Source organism: Macrosteles quadrilineatus, unplaced genomic scaffold (assembly GCF_028750875.1).
Source record: "Macrosteles quadrilineatus isolate MER2022 unplaced genomic scaffold, UCM_ALF_1.0 Scaffold_39__1_contigs__length_1060358, whole genome shotgun sequence".
NCBI classification, from domain to species: Eukaryota; Metazoa; Arthropoda; class Insecta; order Hemiptera; family Cicadellidae; genus Macrosteles; species Macrosteles quadrilineatus.
In genome coordinates this window covers 94,536-111,891 of record NW_026542632.1, presented here as the reverse complement: position 1 = coordinate 111,891, position 17,356 = coordinate 94,536, and the positions used below count along the sequence as shown (strand labels likewise).

The following is a 17,356-nucleotide window of genomic DNA, read 5'->3' as shown; positions in this document are numbered from 1 at the left end:
CAAGTAATTAGATGGTTAACTTGTGACATAACCTAAAATATGAATAAACAAAACACAAATAGTGATTGCTGGATTGTTCAATTGAGTAGTCATGATAAAAAGAACAAGTATTAAAACACGTTATCGAGAAATATTATATGGTAAGTTATATGGTATAACTTATAACTTATAACTTATAACTTATATGGTATATGGTAAGTTATCACAATTAACATAAAGTTTGAAGAACCTGAAATAGGATAGTAGGATAAACAAAACAAACAAACAAGCTCTTTTCTTTTAGCTCATTGAAAGACTGGAAGAGATAGGTTATGTTTATGTTATGTTTTTTTCCTTGCCGAAAAGGTGGTCTGGGTATTTTTACCCATGAGACCTCAATGTTCTCTGCGAGAACTTGTACTCAAAATCTAAACAAAATGAAGGGTGGAGGATAAGGTGTTCAGGTTGGCACAAATGGGCACATGAAGCGTCTGCCGGATGTAAAGAGGATGAAAATAAATTCATTTGTGACATATGTAAATATACTCCAAACAAAAGACTAGAAATTCGTAAAAGATTGAAGGCCTAAAGTCATTTTTAACTATCCAATGTTCTACTTTACACGTGAGTGAGTGAGAAAAAAAAAATTAAATATGAGTGAGACATTGTTTTGTGCCGCGAAGTAATCGGGCCGTGCCCAAACTTTGCCAGACGCTATGGAGAGAAACAAAACAAAGTTAAGTTTGTATTTGTATTGTAGTCTACTTTGTTGATAGGCTTCGTGGGCTTCGTTACTCAACTATGAAACTGAGACAAAACATAACATTGCCATAATAAACAAACCACGCCCTTTCCAAAGTTGTAACAAGAATCTACGGTTTGAAATAATCGAAACAGGAGTGCCAACCGTTTAGTTTTGGACCATTCTTGTTTAATAACCCTGTATTACAAAAAGTTTACTTTGTGACACTCAATTTAAAAGCCTCATTTTAGTTGTCCACTAACCACTCAGCTAACAAGATAACATTCATGGATAATCAACCATTAAAAAGTGATCGGACTAGTAAACTATACCAAGACAATCGAATCCCTTCATCTTCAAATTGTCAATTGAGAATGGATTATGATTCTGATATTTCCCATAATCTCTTGATAAATATTTGTTCCAGAATGTCAGTGGTTTGTTTCATCCACTCAAGATTGTTGTCACGTTGTCGTTGTAGTATAATACTGGTATAATAATACCCTTGGTGTTTATACATTTCACACAAGTTACCGGTCAGTAACATTTTTAATTGTAGTTTTATATGAGAGAAGAGACCTATTTTAATTTAGCATCAAATAATTTTAGGAGATGTGGCTGTGGCCTTTTATTGAATTTCCCATAGGGAATAAGCTATTACCGTAGTACTCATGGTAAGACCTGCACCCGGGACCGATTTACTTTTTCCTTTTGAGGTCCCTAGAAGGCAAAAACACCATCCGTTCAAATTCATATAGTATATATTATTTATTTATATATGTGTACGTAAGAACGATAACTCGAGCAAAAATGATCCGATTTTGATGAAATTTGGTTAAACTTGTAAACCTACAATTATTCGAAGGAGTTCGGGAACCAGCATGATCAGATTGCATGGTTGTTCCCATTTTTGACCCAAAAAACATTAGGCTATATTTAGCGATTTCTTTCCAAACCATTTTATGGAGCTTAAAAAACAAATAATTTAGTCTATTGAATCGTTATTATGCGCCTAATAGTTACGGAAAAAATTCCAAAATATGGTAAATTAAAAATATTCATGTCATTCTAATGAAGAACAAGTAAACTGTTGTAGTTTGCTTGTTTATGAACACATTTTGATCAAATTTGGAAAATGCATTTATTTATTACTAAACTATTATCATAAAAAAAAAACAAAAAAAAACACACTTTTACCCTCCCTTGTGCAACAAACCCAAGTAAGCACTTGTTAAACTAATTATAATTAAATAGGGAATAAATGTGAAATTATTAAGGAGACAAAGTGTAAATCCAATCAGGCAAATTGTAGGTTTCGTGCGGTGGGGATATTTAAGTTGTAGCATAGATAAAACATACGTGTTGGTTAGTCTATGGTTGTAGGATCAATAACTAATACCTTTGTATACGTTTACTCTTGATGTAAATACGTTTGTTAATTCTGTAAGAAAGCGAATAAACAGTTGCCAACAAAAATAAACGGTACAACAACCTGACACATAGTTTCTCCCTCTAAACAACACCACTAATGGGCGAGAGATGGGAGTAACAACAATATTAACATGGGTGGAATGACAAAAAAATTAAATAACTTCCAAACTGTAATTTTACAGCGTTGAGGTTCGCATAATTTTCTTTAAGCCGGGTTTTTCTAGGCGCGGACGCGGAGCGCGGAGAGAGGAACGCGGAGAGCGGACTCCTCTTGTCTTCAAAAATCACATAACCAGCATCTAATCATAGTATTCAATTACATGCATCTTTTGTCACAGCAATTAAATTTTACACATTGACAAACAGTTTTTGCAAGTGATGCAAAAATCCAACGTTTCGCAGTCACAGCACGGCACTCCTTGCAGCGTCTTCACTTGCCCTTTCGTCCAGTCGTCCCGTCCGCGACCCTGACGAAGGTGAAAGTCAGTGAGAGTTCGACTTCTCAGTTACTCGTTGCTCAGTTATCCGACAGATGTCGCGGGAGTATGTCGCCTACAGACTTGTGCCAAATGGAGAACACGACGGAGAAGTGGGGGAAGTGACACGGCAGACAGGATGGGATCAACACGTCAAGGTAAAAACACCGGACCTAAAACACACCCTTGTGGTACTCCAGAAGTGATTTTGTGAAAGGGAAAACTTCTAACCTTGGAAACCAGATAGTATCGTAAAATTCCCTAGTTGATTGTTAAGTCTTGAAGATTTTATACTGTTTTCGAGTTTTGAATTGACAGGTAATTTTTTTAAAGTAGAACAATAATAACAATTCTGTACGTGTTTTCTCTAGCTAACTGTTTGAACAACTTGACTCTCGTTAACATAGTAGAAGCGTGAGAAAGGTTTCCATTCCTATCTCAGACGATTCGTGACGAAAAACTACCAATCCCTAATAGCTACGCTTATCAGTGATACGATTTGATCTTAGTGAGAATGTTAACAGATTTGTGATAAAGTGTAATGAAACTTATACAACTAACTGAAATGATGCCCACTAATTGTTGGGTTTGTGCGAATAAATAATTAATTAATGGTTTATTCAGCGGACATTTTAACTAATAACCACGTTTAGTACGAATTAATTATTATATTCTCGAATTATTGTTTAACATATGTTTATTAGTAACGATAAACTTTACACACTACAATATTGATTCTGGATAACATAATAATTATCGTCGGAGTAACGTGAAAAGTGTAATTTTATAGACAAACAAAAGATGTAGTAATAGTGTGCGTGGCTAATCTTCTTCAATCTTTATTTATGCGAAGCGGCTTTCAGGTTATGTTGCGAAAGAATAATCGAATCCGTGCAAGGTGAAAGAACAGCTGATTCAACAGATCTGAGACGTGGTAAACAATATACAGGGTGTCCCGGAACTCTCTACCAATATTTTAGGACATTGCTCCTGGGTTAGAAACATACCTAAATATCATATTTAAACTGTCCGGAAGTCCTTAGTTACTCAGACAGCCGCCATTTTGTTTTTTCAGTTATTAATTTTTTTTTCTAAAGAATGGTTAAACATACGAAATGGAAAATTTGCACAAACATTTATAACAACTAGACAAAGCTACAAAAAAATTATGACGATTTTTCTAATTCATAAAACAAAATGGCGGCAATTTTAAATTTTGTTTCTTAAATAACTCAAAAACAGTTGATTTTATGAAAATTTTAAATGGCCGCCATTTTGTTTTATGAATTTGAAAAATCGTCATAATTTTTTGTAGCTTTGTCTAGTTGTTATTAATGTTTGTGCAAAGTTTCCATTTCGTATGTTTAACCATTCTTTAGAAAAAAAATTAATAACTGAAAAAACAAAATTTCGGCTGTGTGAGTAACTAAGGACTTCCGGACAATTTAAATCCGACATTTAAGTATGCTTCTTACCCAGGAGCAATGCCCTAAAATATTGGTAGAGAGTTCCGGGACACCCTGTAGAGTCGGCTATCGTGGGATTGATGTTACTTCGGGCCTAGCTCCTCCGGTAATTATTTAGGTATTGGGCTAAGCCATAACTGAACATCATATTTTTTTGAGGGTAGTCTAAAATATAGGGAAATTATGAAGGTTGTTACTTTGGACCTTATTGTCACAAAATATCTGCGTCAACATGCAGTATCTGAGGTGTGACAAACAATAGAGTTGGCTATCGTTGGATTTATGTTACTTTGGGCCTAGCTCTTCCGGTAAATATTTAGGTATAGGACTAAGACATAAGTGGACATCATATTCGTAGTGTAGCATAAAATAAAAGGAATTATGAATGTATTGTTGTTACTTTGGACCTATTGTCACAAAATATACTGCGTCAACATATTCGTTATCGATGTATGGAGGAGGAATTTTTGTTCGTAAGAGGCTCGTTTTACGGACTATTATAGCATATTAAAATCTGAACCATCTATGTACATTAGACTCAATTAGAGGGTGGTTATATAGGTATTGTTACTTTGTGCCTATATTCTCAAAAGAGGCTTTGTCAACATATCCGTGAAAGCACACAATACAGGGTATGTATGGAGGAATGTATGTTTTTGGGTCTTACAGAGAGTAAAGTTATAGTTGAAGTTAATTAGAAATGAGTTATCAAATCTGTAATGTATACGTGTGGGACTATGGAGAAATTTATGTTACTGGATCGTAATGTGCCACAAGAGATACAAAATTGAGTACATAATTGGTAGTGCATAATGCAGGAATCTTTTTTTTAACAAGAGTTTTCTCAATTTCACTTTTCCGTCAAAAACCAATTCACATGCACAATTATCACATTTTACCAATCACTGAAAATCCCTAAATGTTTTTCTCTCCAATGAAAATTAATAATTCCGGTTTAATAGTTCCCTTGGTTATAATTTGTAAAAAAAATAAATAATCCGGGAAATGTAGAAAAACACCCCTTCCCATGTAGGAATTACGCTCATGGTGGTAATGAAACTCAACAATGTTTTATATACTTGTACTATGAGTTATGAAAATAAAACTAAGAAATCTCCGATTGAAGAGAGATTTTAAAATTACTTCCACTTTAACTTGATTTGTTAGGTTTGCTCGTGGCTAATCTAGTTTGCAAGCAACACATGTGTACACAGGTTTAATTACTTGTTTAACCAGTACTTACAAATTAGCTTAGGTGCAAAATAGAACTTAATAAATTTTGCGTAGCTTTAAACTGCTCAAGTTGTAAAGACAAGAATATTAATCCATACTTTTCTTTGATCAGTATCAACGATAAAATTATCAATCGTTAAAATGGGACGCCACATAGGTGCGTATTTTAACCAAAATATGAGTGAAATGGATGTAAAATGTGGGATGATCCATGAAGCTTTGTTGACTGTAGTTGTGCACTAGACCATAGATAAAAAGAATTAAATACAGACCGTCAGCCGTGCTGCGGTTACCATAGGTTCTGGCGCACACCGCTGGGAGCGCCATGTTGTTACGGCATACGCCCTACGTAAATACACGGTGCTCCCAGCGGTGTGCGCCAGAACCTATGGTAACCACTGCATGGCTGACGGTCTATATTTAATTCTTTTTATCTATGACTAGACGCAGTATCAGAAAGCCAATAAAAGTTAGATCCGTCTATTCTTTAGCATTCTACAAGGCCGTGGCAAGATACCAGTGGCAACGCAATCCCGGCCTATTGAAACAGCTGTTGCATTAATTCATCATGGAGCGTCTACGCAATGTTCATGTTTGTTATTTAATGTTATTATCAAGACAATATGCCGGCTTGTGTGACGTTAACACGCATTGGTGATATTAAACATATTAAACATGGTCATATGGCTGCAAACTGACCTCGGAAACTATTGTAATTCTACCTAGCTTTACGTAATGTGTGCAACTGTTGTTGTCTATTTATAGACTTCCCAGTTATTATTAAAGTCAATTATAACCAACCTGTGAGAACATGTCATTTTTCCATCAGCAAAACAAAAAGTTCTTAGAACAAGACAAAAGGTAGAGGCTCGCTTTTTGCAGCCGATAGTAGGCCTACAAAATTATAAGTATTTTGATCATGTAGGTAGATTACAAAATATAGAGAAAAGGGAAATCAGTATATTTTGGGTAGTTCAACATTTCAAACGCTTTGAGATAGAAAAGAATCTACGTTTCATGCAGTTCAGATAATTAGGTAATCATAAAAAAGTGTAACCTTATAGCATAGAAGCATAGAATCCCACTCACTGTAACCGTTGATTATAAAGTTGATGCTTAAAAATGTGATGAAGCAGTGACCAGGTATTTCTAAACATAAACAAAGCTTGCTCTAGATCCTGTAAAGGAAACAAATCTAATAGAGGGGTCTTTCATTGAAAAGTATTAAAAGTAAAGTATTTTCAGGCAAAGAGAAGTTTCTCTGCGATAGAAAACATTTTTCACCTCAAGCATAGACAAAGTAATGGTATATTGTCTTTGCCTCAAGCTAATAAGATTGTAGTACTAATTACACGTTTCAGTGAATTTTACGATTTCAAGAAGCTGCATTATTCGCTATCAGGAACTAACCCAATTCGTGTAAAATAACACACCAATTGTGAATTACAAACATTAATTAGGTTTTTATAAAATTACTGACGAGATTTTCCATCTCGGTAAGTAAAATTCTAAGATTTCACCACGTTTCGGGATCTGAAATCTGATGCCGTCCTCAGGTAAAAAATCTAAAATATTACAATATTATACTCTGTTCACTATAGGTAGTTAGGTGGTTTTAGGGAAAGTGATTCTACCCACTCCACTTCTCCATAACATTGAAAGAACAGCCAATCAGCTGGATGTATACATTAAGCTAAAAAAGTGGTGGGGGGACTAAGGGAACCTTCCCCTTAAACAGCTTAAATCTTTTGAACTATAGGATTCGGTCCAGTTATGTCATTTGTTTATGTTTATGATCCATATGGTTTTCTGTATTAATATTTTTAGCTTCTTCCCTTATGGAAAATTCACAGACATAATAAACTCCCAAGTTGTTATTACCTAGACCAGCTGTTGTACACATGATTACGAAACAGCTGTAGTCTGTGCAACTACGCATACACCTTCAACTGACAGCAGCACGGAAAAAACACTGAAATTTGATTTATAAGGACTCTACTCTATTACATTATTTACAGGTTAAAGAATTTTCAAAGGGCTCATAACAACCTTGCTAAGAATGCGTGTTCTTTCTAGGATAGGTAGGTTGAGTGATATGGCTTATCACTGATGGAGGGGGGTCGTGGGGGGGGGTTTGATCCTATACAGGAACTTTCTTTTTCCTTCAGTGTTGTCCCATAGTCAGCTGTTATCGGAGCACGCCGCATGTGTAAATAGTGATTTGTGGTAGTTCGTATTAGTTGTCCTTTGTTAGTGTTTAAAAGTAACATTTAAAAATGAGTGCAATAAATACCGAAGTAGACCTTTATCCCAAAGTCAGCCCGGTGGACTTAGACATGTCTAGCTCCATTGATAACATCGATATAAACCAGGTAAAGTGAAGAAAATCGATTTTGTTAGATTTTACATTGAAAGGATGAAAATGTACAGTTGTGTAAGAAAATGTAAGCTTGTGAAAACTGAGAAGTTTAGACATGCAGTTGGACTGTGAAAAGTTTAGTTGGTTCGGTGCAAAGTTAGTGTGGATTAATTAAAGTTCTGTATTCTAGTATGTTGATGCAACTACGAGAAGAACCATGGGCAAATAGTGCATTTTAATGTTAAAAACTGGTTTCTGGGACAAAACCAATTCAATGCAACGCCCTTTAAAAAAAACAAAGATTATGTTTGTTTAATACAGTTAGTTATTAGGAGAATAAAACTACAAATGTATCATAACACCATAAATAATGATTTACCTACCACAATCAGGATACACTTACGGTATGAAAAGTAGCATATTTAAAATCTATTTCCATAAAATGTTTCGCTTTTACAATGTAACTATGGGTAAACATTCAACTGAAGGAACAGCTGTTAAATTACAATTTTAAACAGCTAGAAAGTTGGTCAGCATAGCTGAATCCTTGGTGTGAGCCATGAAACGCAAAGCTATGGGGGCGAAGTCCTAAAGTAAATTACTTATTTCATTACCATTCATTACTCCAGATAATTAGCTTTGACACATAAATCGTAAAAATCGGTGTAGTAGGACGGATAGAAAAAATATGCTACAGAGAAAACCCTTACTGTAAAGTAAAGCAGATAGAAGAAGATAGATAATTTGCACTAACATTCAATGGGCTTTAAAATTATATCATTTTTTATTTGAAGTGTATTGTAGACTTAAAATAGTTGTAAATATACGTGTATACTCAATGGTTGTATTAATTTTGCTTGAATGAAAATAAATAACTTTTCAGACAGTATTATATATTGCTCATGTTAAATCATAGTAAACATAAAAATTACACTGTAGGAAATCTGTGTTAAATTGAACTCGGCACTCTTTGTTTTAGGGTGGTAAATTAAAAAGGTTATAACTAAAATTGTAATAAAAAGTAATAATGAGTATGTTTACTGTTGCCAGGCAGATCTATGAAACACGACATTTCATGTAATTAATTCACAGATAAATCTCTATGTTTTAGAGGAATCTCTCTTATAAAAGCTGGTTGTATCTTTTTGTTATCAAACGAAATAGTATGGATTTCCTGTCCTATTGCAGTTACCTAGGAACTTAAACATTTGTAAATATATAACAGTTAAGTAACGGGTTGGACCTTGTCGAGAACGCCCACTTAAATAATTAAAATGCCAAGCAGCCCTTGATACCTCAAAACCACCCTTCACTGAAAGTTCCAAGCTTAATGTGAGACTGTTTTTAACTTACAATAAATCATCCTCAACTTTTTTGTCTTTGGAATACGGCTTTCTTACGCTAGATTTTGTTTGAATAGCTGAATAAGCTACATCACTTTAGCTGTTGGAGTAAGTAGGCTATACAGTTTTCATTGGAAAAACGTTTTTGTTTGTTTAAACTTACATGAGGTTGAAATAAAATTAAAAATTCCAAAGTTGAACTTCACTGATAATGGGGTGCAATTTGGATTTAGAAGCTAGATATTTTTGTTCTTGAGGTTCAGATTCGATCCCCACCAAACACCAATTACAGACTAAAATAAGATTCTACAGTAACTATCAAGAACAATAGGTAAGTTAGGGGTGAAGTGCCTTCTTTTATTAGATGAATAATTATAATTGACAACTTTATTTTGGCTTTCGACAAAATACGTTTCTTTGAATTTCATTGTTGGTGATGGTGAGTTAATGTTGTTCAAAGGTTTATTGCGGACATTTACCATCACGATGGTAAAAACAATACACAACGTTTCGGGATCTGGAGTCTGATCCCGTCCTCAGGTGAAAAAACTTAACTACCTAACACATTACAACTAACAATACACAAACGCCCAACCTAAGTTGGAATTCACTACAGAGGGTAGCAGTAAAAACATATGCACTGTATAGCAGTCAAGTCATGATACAAAATGCAAATGATAACCAATCACAAAACACTATAATCTATAAAAGGTGTAGTGTGAACAGCTCACACAATGGAACACTAACACAATGTGATCAGATTCCAGATCCCGAAACGCTGTGTATTGTTTTTTACCATCGTGATGGAAAATGTCCGCAATAAACCTTCGAACAACAAAATACGTTTACTGCAGTAAAAACAGTTAATACTTATAAAAACAATGTTTGCATTCATGCCAATTTGCTTTTGTACAGTACTTTTCTCTTAGAAAAGAACCTTTAAAAGGTTTTTTAAGTGTTTTAAACCGAGTACCTGAACGAAACTGAAACATTCAATTTAATTGTGAAAACCTGAAAATACAATAAACCAATCAGACAAGCAGATAAGATAAGGTAGTTTCTAAATAGGTTTACATATAATATTTTTGCCAGCAGTTTGCTTTATTCAATAAAATGTCACTAAAATACTTCAACCAGTGTGTTTGACAATCAAAACGAAGCTGTTGTCAAACCGAGAAATTGTGGTTTGTAAAGTAAAAGTTTCATCTCCGCCACTTCTTAAGTTTAATATCTCAAGATTTCACATTTCACTGACTTTCTGACACTGCAACAGAAATAACGAAATTATTCCAAACACATTTTGTTACAATCTACATAAATATCTATCTACGTCATATCAACAGCTAAAGATTTTCCCTTAGATTTTTTTTATCTAAAAGATTTTAGATTTAAACATTAAAATTTTACTTTTTACTTTCTCCCACTATTAGTATGGAGAAAGTATTGTTTTCGTAAAACTGGACAAAATTGTATAAATCACATTTCCGTACAAATTATGGTTTAAAGGTTATTGTAACTTAAGATTAAGTCAGCTAATATTCTTATGACGCATTGCGTATTTAACGCTGCGTTTTTGAATGAATATGACAGATAAGCTGGTTCGTCAGCTAGGACCATTATGATTATGTTTTGGATTTTTCATCCTATTTGTTTTCATCAAACCATCAAAATGCACTTATCATTATTTTATATCCAGTCTTCTGTTTCCTTTATAGTTTAAACACTCACAAAACATCAACATTTATCATGTTAAGTTAGTATTTTTTAGACATTTATGCCTTCCAATGTAATTTCTACGTATTTAATTTACTGTTAGCTAAGTACATTTTTTGATTAGTTAACATAAGCTTTTTTCTGATATTTAAAATACCCGATATTCTTTATCACAATTCTTGTTCAATGCGGAAATCATGTCAACAATGCATTTTAAATGATCGCAATTTTGGTGCAAAAAATGTATTGCGTCATCAGATTAAATTTCTATTGTCGTATTGTTTGAATAGTTTTTAGAAGGTACTGTATCACACAATGAGATCAATTCAAATAGAGGTTGCTAACATATCACATTTCACATTAATATCGAATGCAGGTCTGAAAATACAATTATGCAGTATTACTGTACCCTGGCATATGCAAGTTTGTGATTTACTCGAGGCCTTCATGCATATGCAAGGCGGCTGATAAGGATTCTACTGGATTGATAAGAACATCACAAGCCCAGCTTTGCGCCAGGGGTCAAAGATATGTAAATAACCAGGGTAAAATTACATTCAAACCGTTTAAATTAAGTTGCTCGGTTGAATTATTCATTGAACCTTTCTAAAAAAAGATTCGGAGCTGGGTTGAAAATGGTGGTAGGAAGGAAAGTAAAAAACTACGCATTTAGAAATTTATAATTAGAGTAATTCCTGTCTTATTATTTAGGCCAATTAAACTATTGTATAACCATTTAAATAATCCATCTTGAATATGGCAACGACAATGTGTAGAAGTATTTCAGATTGATTTGAATCAATTGATTAATTCATACAGAAGCCAAATGTCTGATTAGTTTCAAGATAAACCTTTAAGTCGACAGCTTCAAACTTCCCAAAATCCCGGCTCTTCAATTTGAAATATACTAAACGTTACAGCCTACAACCCTACAACGCCCACCTCTAGTGCATACTGCAACTCTGTAGTAAAAGCCGACTCGTAACATTCTTATTCATTAACATGCGCTGGAGTCTGTCACGGTTAAGTCGTGAGTGAAATGTTGACATGTACTGAATTTGTGATGCCGAGGTATTTCGGGTTCATTTAACCCAAGAACAGAGGTATTTAAATTTTAAAGAGTCTGAGGCTCAGATGACCTCCTAGAGTGTTTTCAAAAGGCTCAGTAACGCGTTACTAGTTCGATGCTGAGAAAACACGAGTTATCGTTAACATTATGTTTAATTGTTTATGGCTGTGTTTCAGTAGTCTTTAAAAATGTTTTCCTACAGTCACCCGACAAAGTTGGCTTCCTTGTACTGTTTATAGTACAGAAAGCTGCTAATTGCTGCATATTTATACTTTGCCGTACGGTTTATACTTTGCCGTACGGTTTATACTTTGCCGCACATCAGGATTCCAACGAAACAACACAAAACAGCGTGGTTCCATTATGCACGTAATCCGTGTACGCTTGGAAATAGGTTGGCACCACTTAAAGATAATTATACTATGAGCAGCTGATTGACTATTATAACTACGATTTAACCTGTCATTTCGTGTTTATAGTTTCGGTATTTCTGAACTTTCTGGACTTTTCTTTTAAACGTTTTTAAAACCTTCCTACGATCTTAATAAACAAGAAAATACCTTTTAAGCATTTTTTTTAGGCGCGGAAACCACTTCAAATTACAAAAACATACGGAACTATATTATCAAAACGCGGAGCACATTTCTTGCCAAGGAAAAATCGCGGAGTGATATGGACCGCGGGTACTACTTTCTCTAGGGCACCATTTGTGTTGCCAGCTGAACCTAAAAACGTGTTGCATAGTGTTTGAAAGACTAATTATTTATATGCTTTATAGTGACTGTAGGAAAAATATAATGTGTAACACGAGTGAAAAAGGCCTTTGCTGCACTCGAGATCATTCCACACTCGCCTGCGGCTCGTGCGTAAACATTGCTCTCGTGTGCAGCAAAGTGTCACTTTCACCACTAGTTACACAAATAACTATTTCAGTAGTTGAAAAATGTATAACACTTTTTATTGCAACAATATTGCGGTCAATGAAAGAACGTATTCTCATTATAATGCATGTATTTGATACGCGATTTTTAAGTTTTAACTTAAAATACACGGATGTCATAACATATGTAATTTTTGCGATAAAGAAGCTATTAAATTATGCTGAACACGAAATAATCTCAATAGGGATGGAAATGGCAAATTATGTTTGGATATTAAAATACAATCAATAGGCGTACACCATACAGTTAATTCTGCAAATACTTATATGGAAATTTGTTATGTTTGCAAAAATAATTTTTATGTTTGCATAAATATTTGTTATGTTTGCATAAATATTTGTTATGTTTGCATAAATATTTCTCATGATATTTTTGCTCTTAACAACAAAATGTTCTTTAAATTTTTAATTATTAAGCTTGCAAATATAATTTTCCTTTAATTTTAAACTGAAAAGGTGTTTTACCGATCCTTTACTTTTATTAGGAAAAACGATTTTTTCTCCAGCTTTCGAGCGAGAGCGATGAAAAGCTTGAGCTTGACAAACCGGAACTTCCTTTTGTGTAAACAAAGAAAAGTAAACAATAGACTTCAGCAACATCACAATCACAACATGCCCGCTACGTTTTGTGAGATGCTGGCAAAAAACTCGAATCTCATTTGATATAAAATATCACGACTTCCAGAGAAACTTTCCTAATGTAGTGTTTTAAGGGATTCACAAAGCTTTTAATGTTGTTACCAAACATTAATAAATAGAAAGGCTGAATATTTAAAGAATAATCGAATTTACAATTTGAATAATGTACAAATGATTAGTTAGTATGCAGTACGAATGCTCTATGATTGAATGGTGTGAATATACCAATTTACAAATGGTTGAACGTATCTATTATTGTACATATAAATATTGTAGTATACATGAATGGCGAGAATATATGAATGAGCAAATGATTTAACGTATAAATGTACTAACCTATTATTGTACCTCTAAACCACCACATGAATGGTGTGAATATACCAATGTACAAATGATTTAACGTATGAATGTACTAACCTATTATTGTACCTCTAAACCACCACATGAATGGTGTGAATATACCAATGTACAAATGATTTAACGTATAAATGTACTAACCTATTATTGTACCTCTAAACCACCACATGAATGGTGTGAATATACCAATGTACAAATGATTTAACGTATAAATGTACTAACCTATTATTGTACCTCTAAACCACCACATGAATGGTGTGAATATACCAATGTACAAATGATTTAACGTATGAATGTACTAACCTATTATTGTACCTCTAAACCACCACATGAATGGTGTTAATATACCAATGTACAAATGATTTAACGTATGAATGTACTAACCTATTATTGTACCTCTAAACCACCACATGAATGGTGTGAATATACCAATGTACAAATGATTTAACGTATGAATGTACTAACCTATTATTGTACCTCTAAACCACCACATGAATGGTGTGAATATACCAATGTACAAATGATTTAACGTATGAATGTACTAACCTATTATTGTACCTCTAAACCACCACATGAATGGTGTGAATATACCAATGTACAAATGATTTAACGTATAAATGTACTAACCTATTATTGTACCTCTAAACCACCACATGAATGGTGTGAATATACCAATGTACAAATGATTTAACGTATGAATGTACTAACCTATTATTGTACCTCTAAACCACCACATGAATGGTGTTAATATACCAATGTACAAATGATTTAACGTATAAATGTACTAACCTATTATTGTACCTCTAAACCACCACATGAATGGTGTGAATATACCAATGTACAAATGATTTAACGTATGAATGTACTAACCTATTATTGTACCTCTAAACCACCACATGAATGGTGTTAATATACCAATGTACAAATGATTAAACGTGTGAATGTACTAACCTATTATTGCACCTCTAAATCTCAAAATGAATGGTGAGAATATACCAATGTACAAACGATTCGACGTGTGAATGTACTAAACTATTATTGTACCTCTAAACCTCTAAATGAAAGGTGTGAACATACCAATGTACAAATTATTGAACGTATGAACCCAGGCTCAATGTATGTCCCCCCTGGCGGAATGTATGTCCTATTATTGTACCTCTAAACCTGTACATGGTGTGAATATACCATTGTACAAATTATTGAACGTATGAATGTACTAACCTATTATTGTACCTCTAAACCTCTACATGGTGTGAATATACCCATGTCCAAATTAACGAATGAACGTATGCATATGTTAATCTACTATTGTACACATGTACGTATACATGATAATCTCACACTACACCAAGGCCTAGGTCAGTCTAGTGATATAGTGATAGTAGGCCGGGGGGGGGGGGGCTATTGTGGGCGTGGAGGGGGCTACACACACTTTGTAAACGTACCAAGCCAAGCGCTTCGCTTGTGTCGCTTCAGTTTAAATTCCGGAGCGCAAGAGTCGGCTGTGTTGTGCTGCAGTATGCGCGGAGTCGTGTGAAATGAGTGGGAAAACAAATTCTGAAGTAGGGGATTGGCCGAGAGTGGATCGTATGGATATGTCCACGTTAGACAACAACCAGGTAAAACTTTTTTTATTTTATTTAACTGGGAATTTTCTTTAAGTTCCCCTTTAAATTCCCCCCCTTAAAATTTTTAAAATTCCCCTTTAAATTCTTTAAGTTCCTTTGTTTAAGTTTCCCTTTTTACCAGACTCTGGTTTAATATAAAGACAATGATTCAATTAATACAACTTTTTGGCTGTCAAATAAATCAAAAAGTTATTCTTTTATACACTCTTATAATATTATGTATTGTTAATTTAATTTATTTAAATAAATTGCTTAAGGTGGTTTTTGTTGTGTAATTTTTGAGCAAACTTAATGCTTAAAGAATGGAAATGGAAGTAAATGAATTGCATTTTCAAAACGTTTTACTATACGTTGTTTAGGCTGATATCGTGTGGCGAAAATACAATATTATAAATATTGTACACAATGTAGTTTAATATACGCTTTTTGATTTAAAACTAGTAAATAGTTTTATGCATTATCTATACAATAGATTTTCTTAGCTCGTGTGCATTGTAGGAAAAATCTACGCATACTGTTAGAAAGATAATTTCCTGTAGGTGAGCAGAACCCCTTTATAAATTAAAATAGGCTCAAAAATTAGCAAAAGAAATTAATAAAAAGTAAAAAAATAACATGGGTCTTATGGGTAGCCATGCTGGTGACAACGAAATATAAACACAAAATCAAAACAAATGGAACGAAATTCCAATCAAATGTTTTATTTATAGCGTGGGGTGAAAATAGAGAAGTCTGTACGTTAGGTATTTTTGGTCAAGTTTTCGACCACTGAACGACCTTAGTTCACTTAAACGTGTAACAAAGCCTAGTTAAAGGTTTATCTATAATAAACTGTGTCAGCACTCTGACACATACTTTCTCACATTAGCTTGTCACCAACACTTATCATAGGTAGGCCTAAGCCTGGTGCTACTTAAACTGTGACTGGACTGTAACGGAACTAGTAAACTGATATGTGCGAGTCTACCTTTATAGTGAATGAAGAGTTTTTCACAGAAACAAATAAGCCTCGTACTACACTATAGGTATAGTTCAAACCATTACTGTATGTGGTATTTAAAATATAAAGTAGGAGAAGACTAAAGGAGAATTATTCGGAAACTTATGTGCAGTTTGCACTTATGTTCCGTTTTTATGTGACAAAACATTACTGATTGTGCATAACAGTAACCATGTACATACGGTTGTACATGAGTCAAGATAGGAAATAGTTAATTTATGGTGTAAAATTTACGGCTTATAACACAGTGAGTTTCCTTTACAGCAGGAAAACACTTATTACATCACAGGTGAAAACATAAATTTCTTATGGAAAGTCTATACTTACAGCAAACTAAAAAAGCCTCAAACTTTCAAAACACAACATACATAACAGAAATGCTGTAAATGTTTGATTTAAAATAAGAAGCTTCACATTTATGTGGTGACAGAACTTATTTTTTATCTGTGTTTATCATTGGCAATTGTATCAAGCTTTGTGAAAAATAGGCTAATATAATCTATAAATTTATGCCTCGGTGACTCGTTTTGACAGTATCTCAACGCAGAACATAACGCGCAAAAGTAGGTTTAGGTTTCGGAAAATGAGCGAGGTGCCAAAATGACGTTTCGTCAACGTTAAAGAATTATATTCTGTGCCAAGCTTAGACATTTCTGAAGCTAATTAGCTTAAAATTAAATCTCTATACAATAGTAAACGTATGTTTGTAGTATGCAATAGTAACGCTTGTTTTTCAAGCTTTAAAAAGAGTTTCTGCCTGTAAAACATTTGTTTTATATACATTTTGTAAAATTGAAGAAATAGACTCCAGCAGATTTTTTCTTTGGGGAAAAGAACTACTTCAGCTCTACAGCGTATTGAAAACATCTGTTTGCTGCTACATTTCACTAGACAATTGTGAGTTTCAAATACTGTATTGTTGTTTACAAAGATTGCACTTGAAGTAGGTCTGTGAGAAAGTGGTTGTACTGGTCGTGACTT

At 33.8% G+C, this 17,356-nt stretch overlaps 1 protein-coding gene across 2 annotated transcripts in view; it reads left to right on the top strand.

The window, feature by feature from the left end:
* The first annotated feature begins 7,588 nt into the window (after positions 1–7,588).
* Positions 7,589–17,356, top strand: part of LOC129005871 (venom dipeptidyl peptidase 4-like) — a 60,723-nt gene continuing 50,955 nt past the window's right edge. The window contains exon 1 of one of the 2 annotated variants that reach the window (XM_054434899.1): positions 7,589–7,699. In XM_054434899.1, coding sequence (XP_054290874.1) covers positions 7,604–7,699 — 96 coding nt within the window. In that variant the 5' untranslated portion in view covers positions 7,589–7,603. Of the gene's footprint in view, positions 7,700–15,247; positions 15,367–17,356 lie in introns of those variants that run through there. The other variant, XM_054434900.1, reaches the window with a different exon arrangement.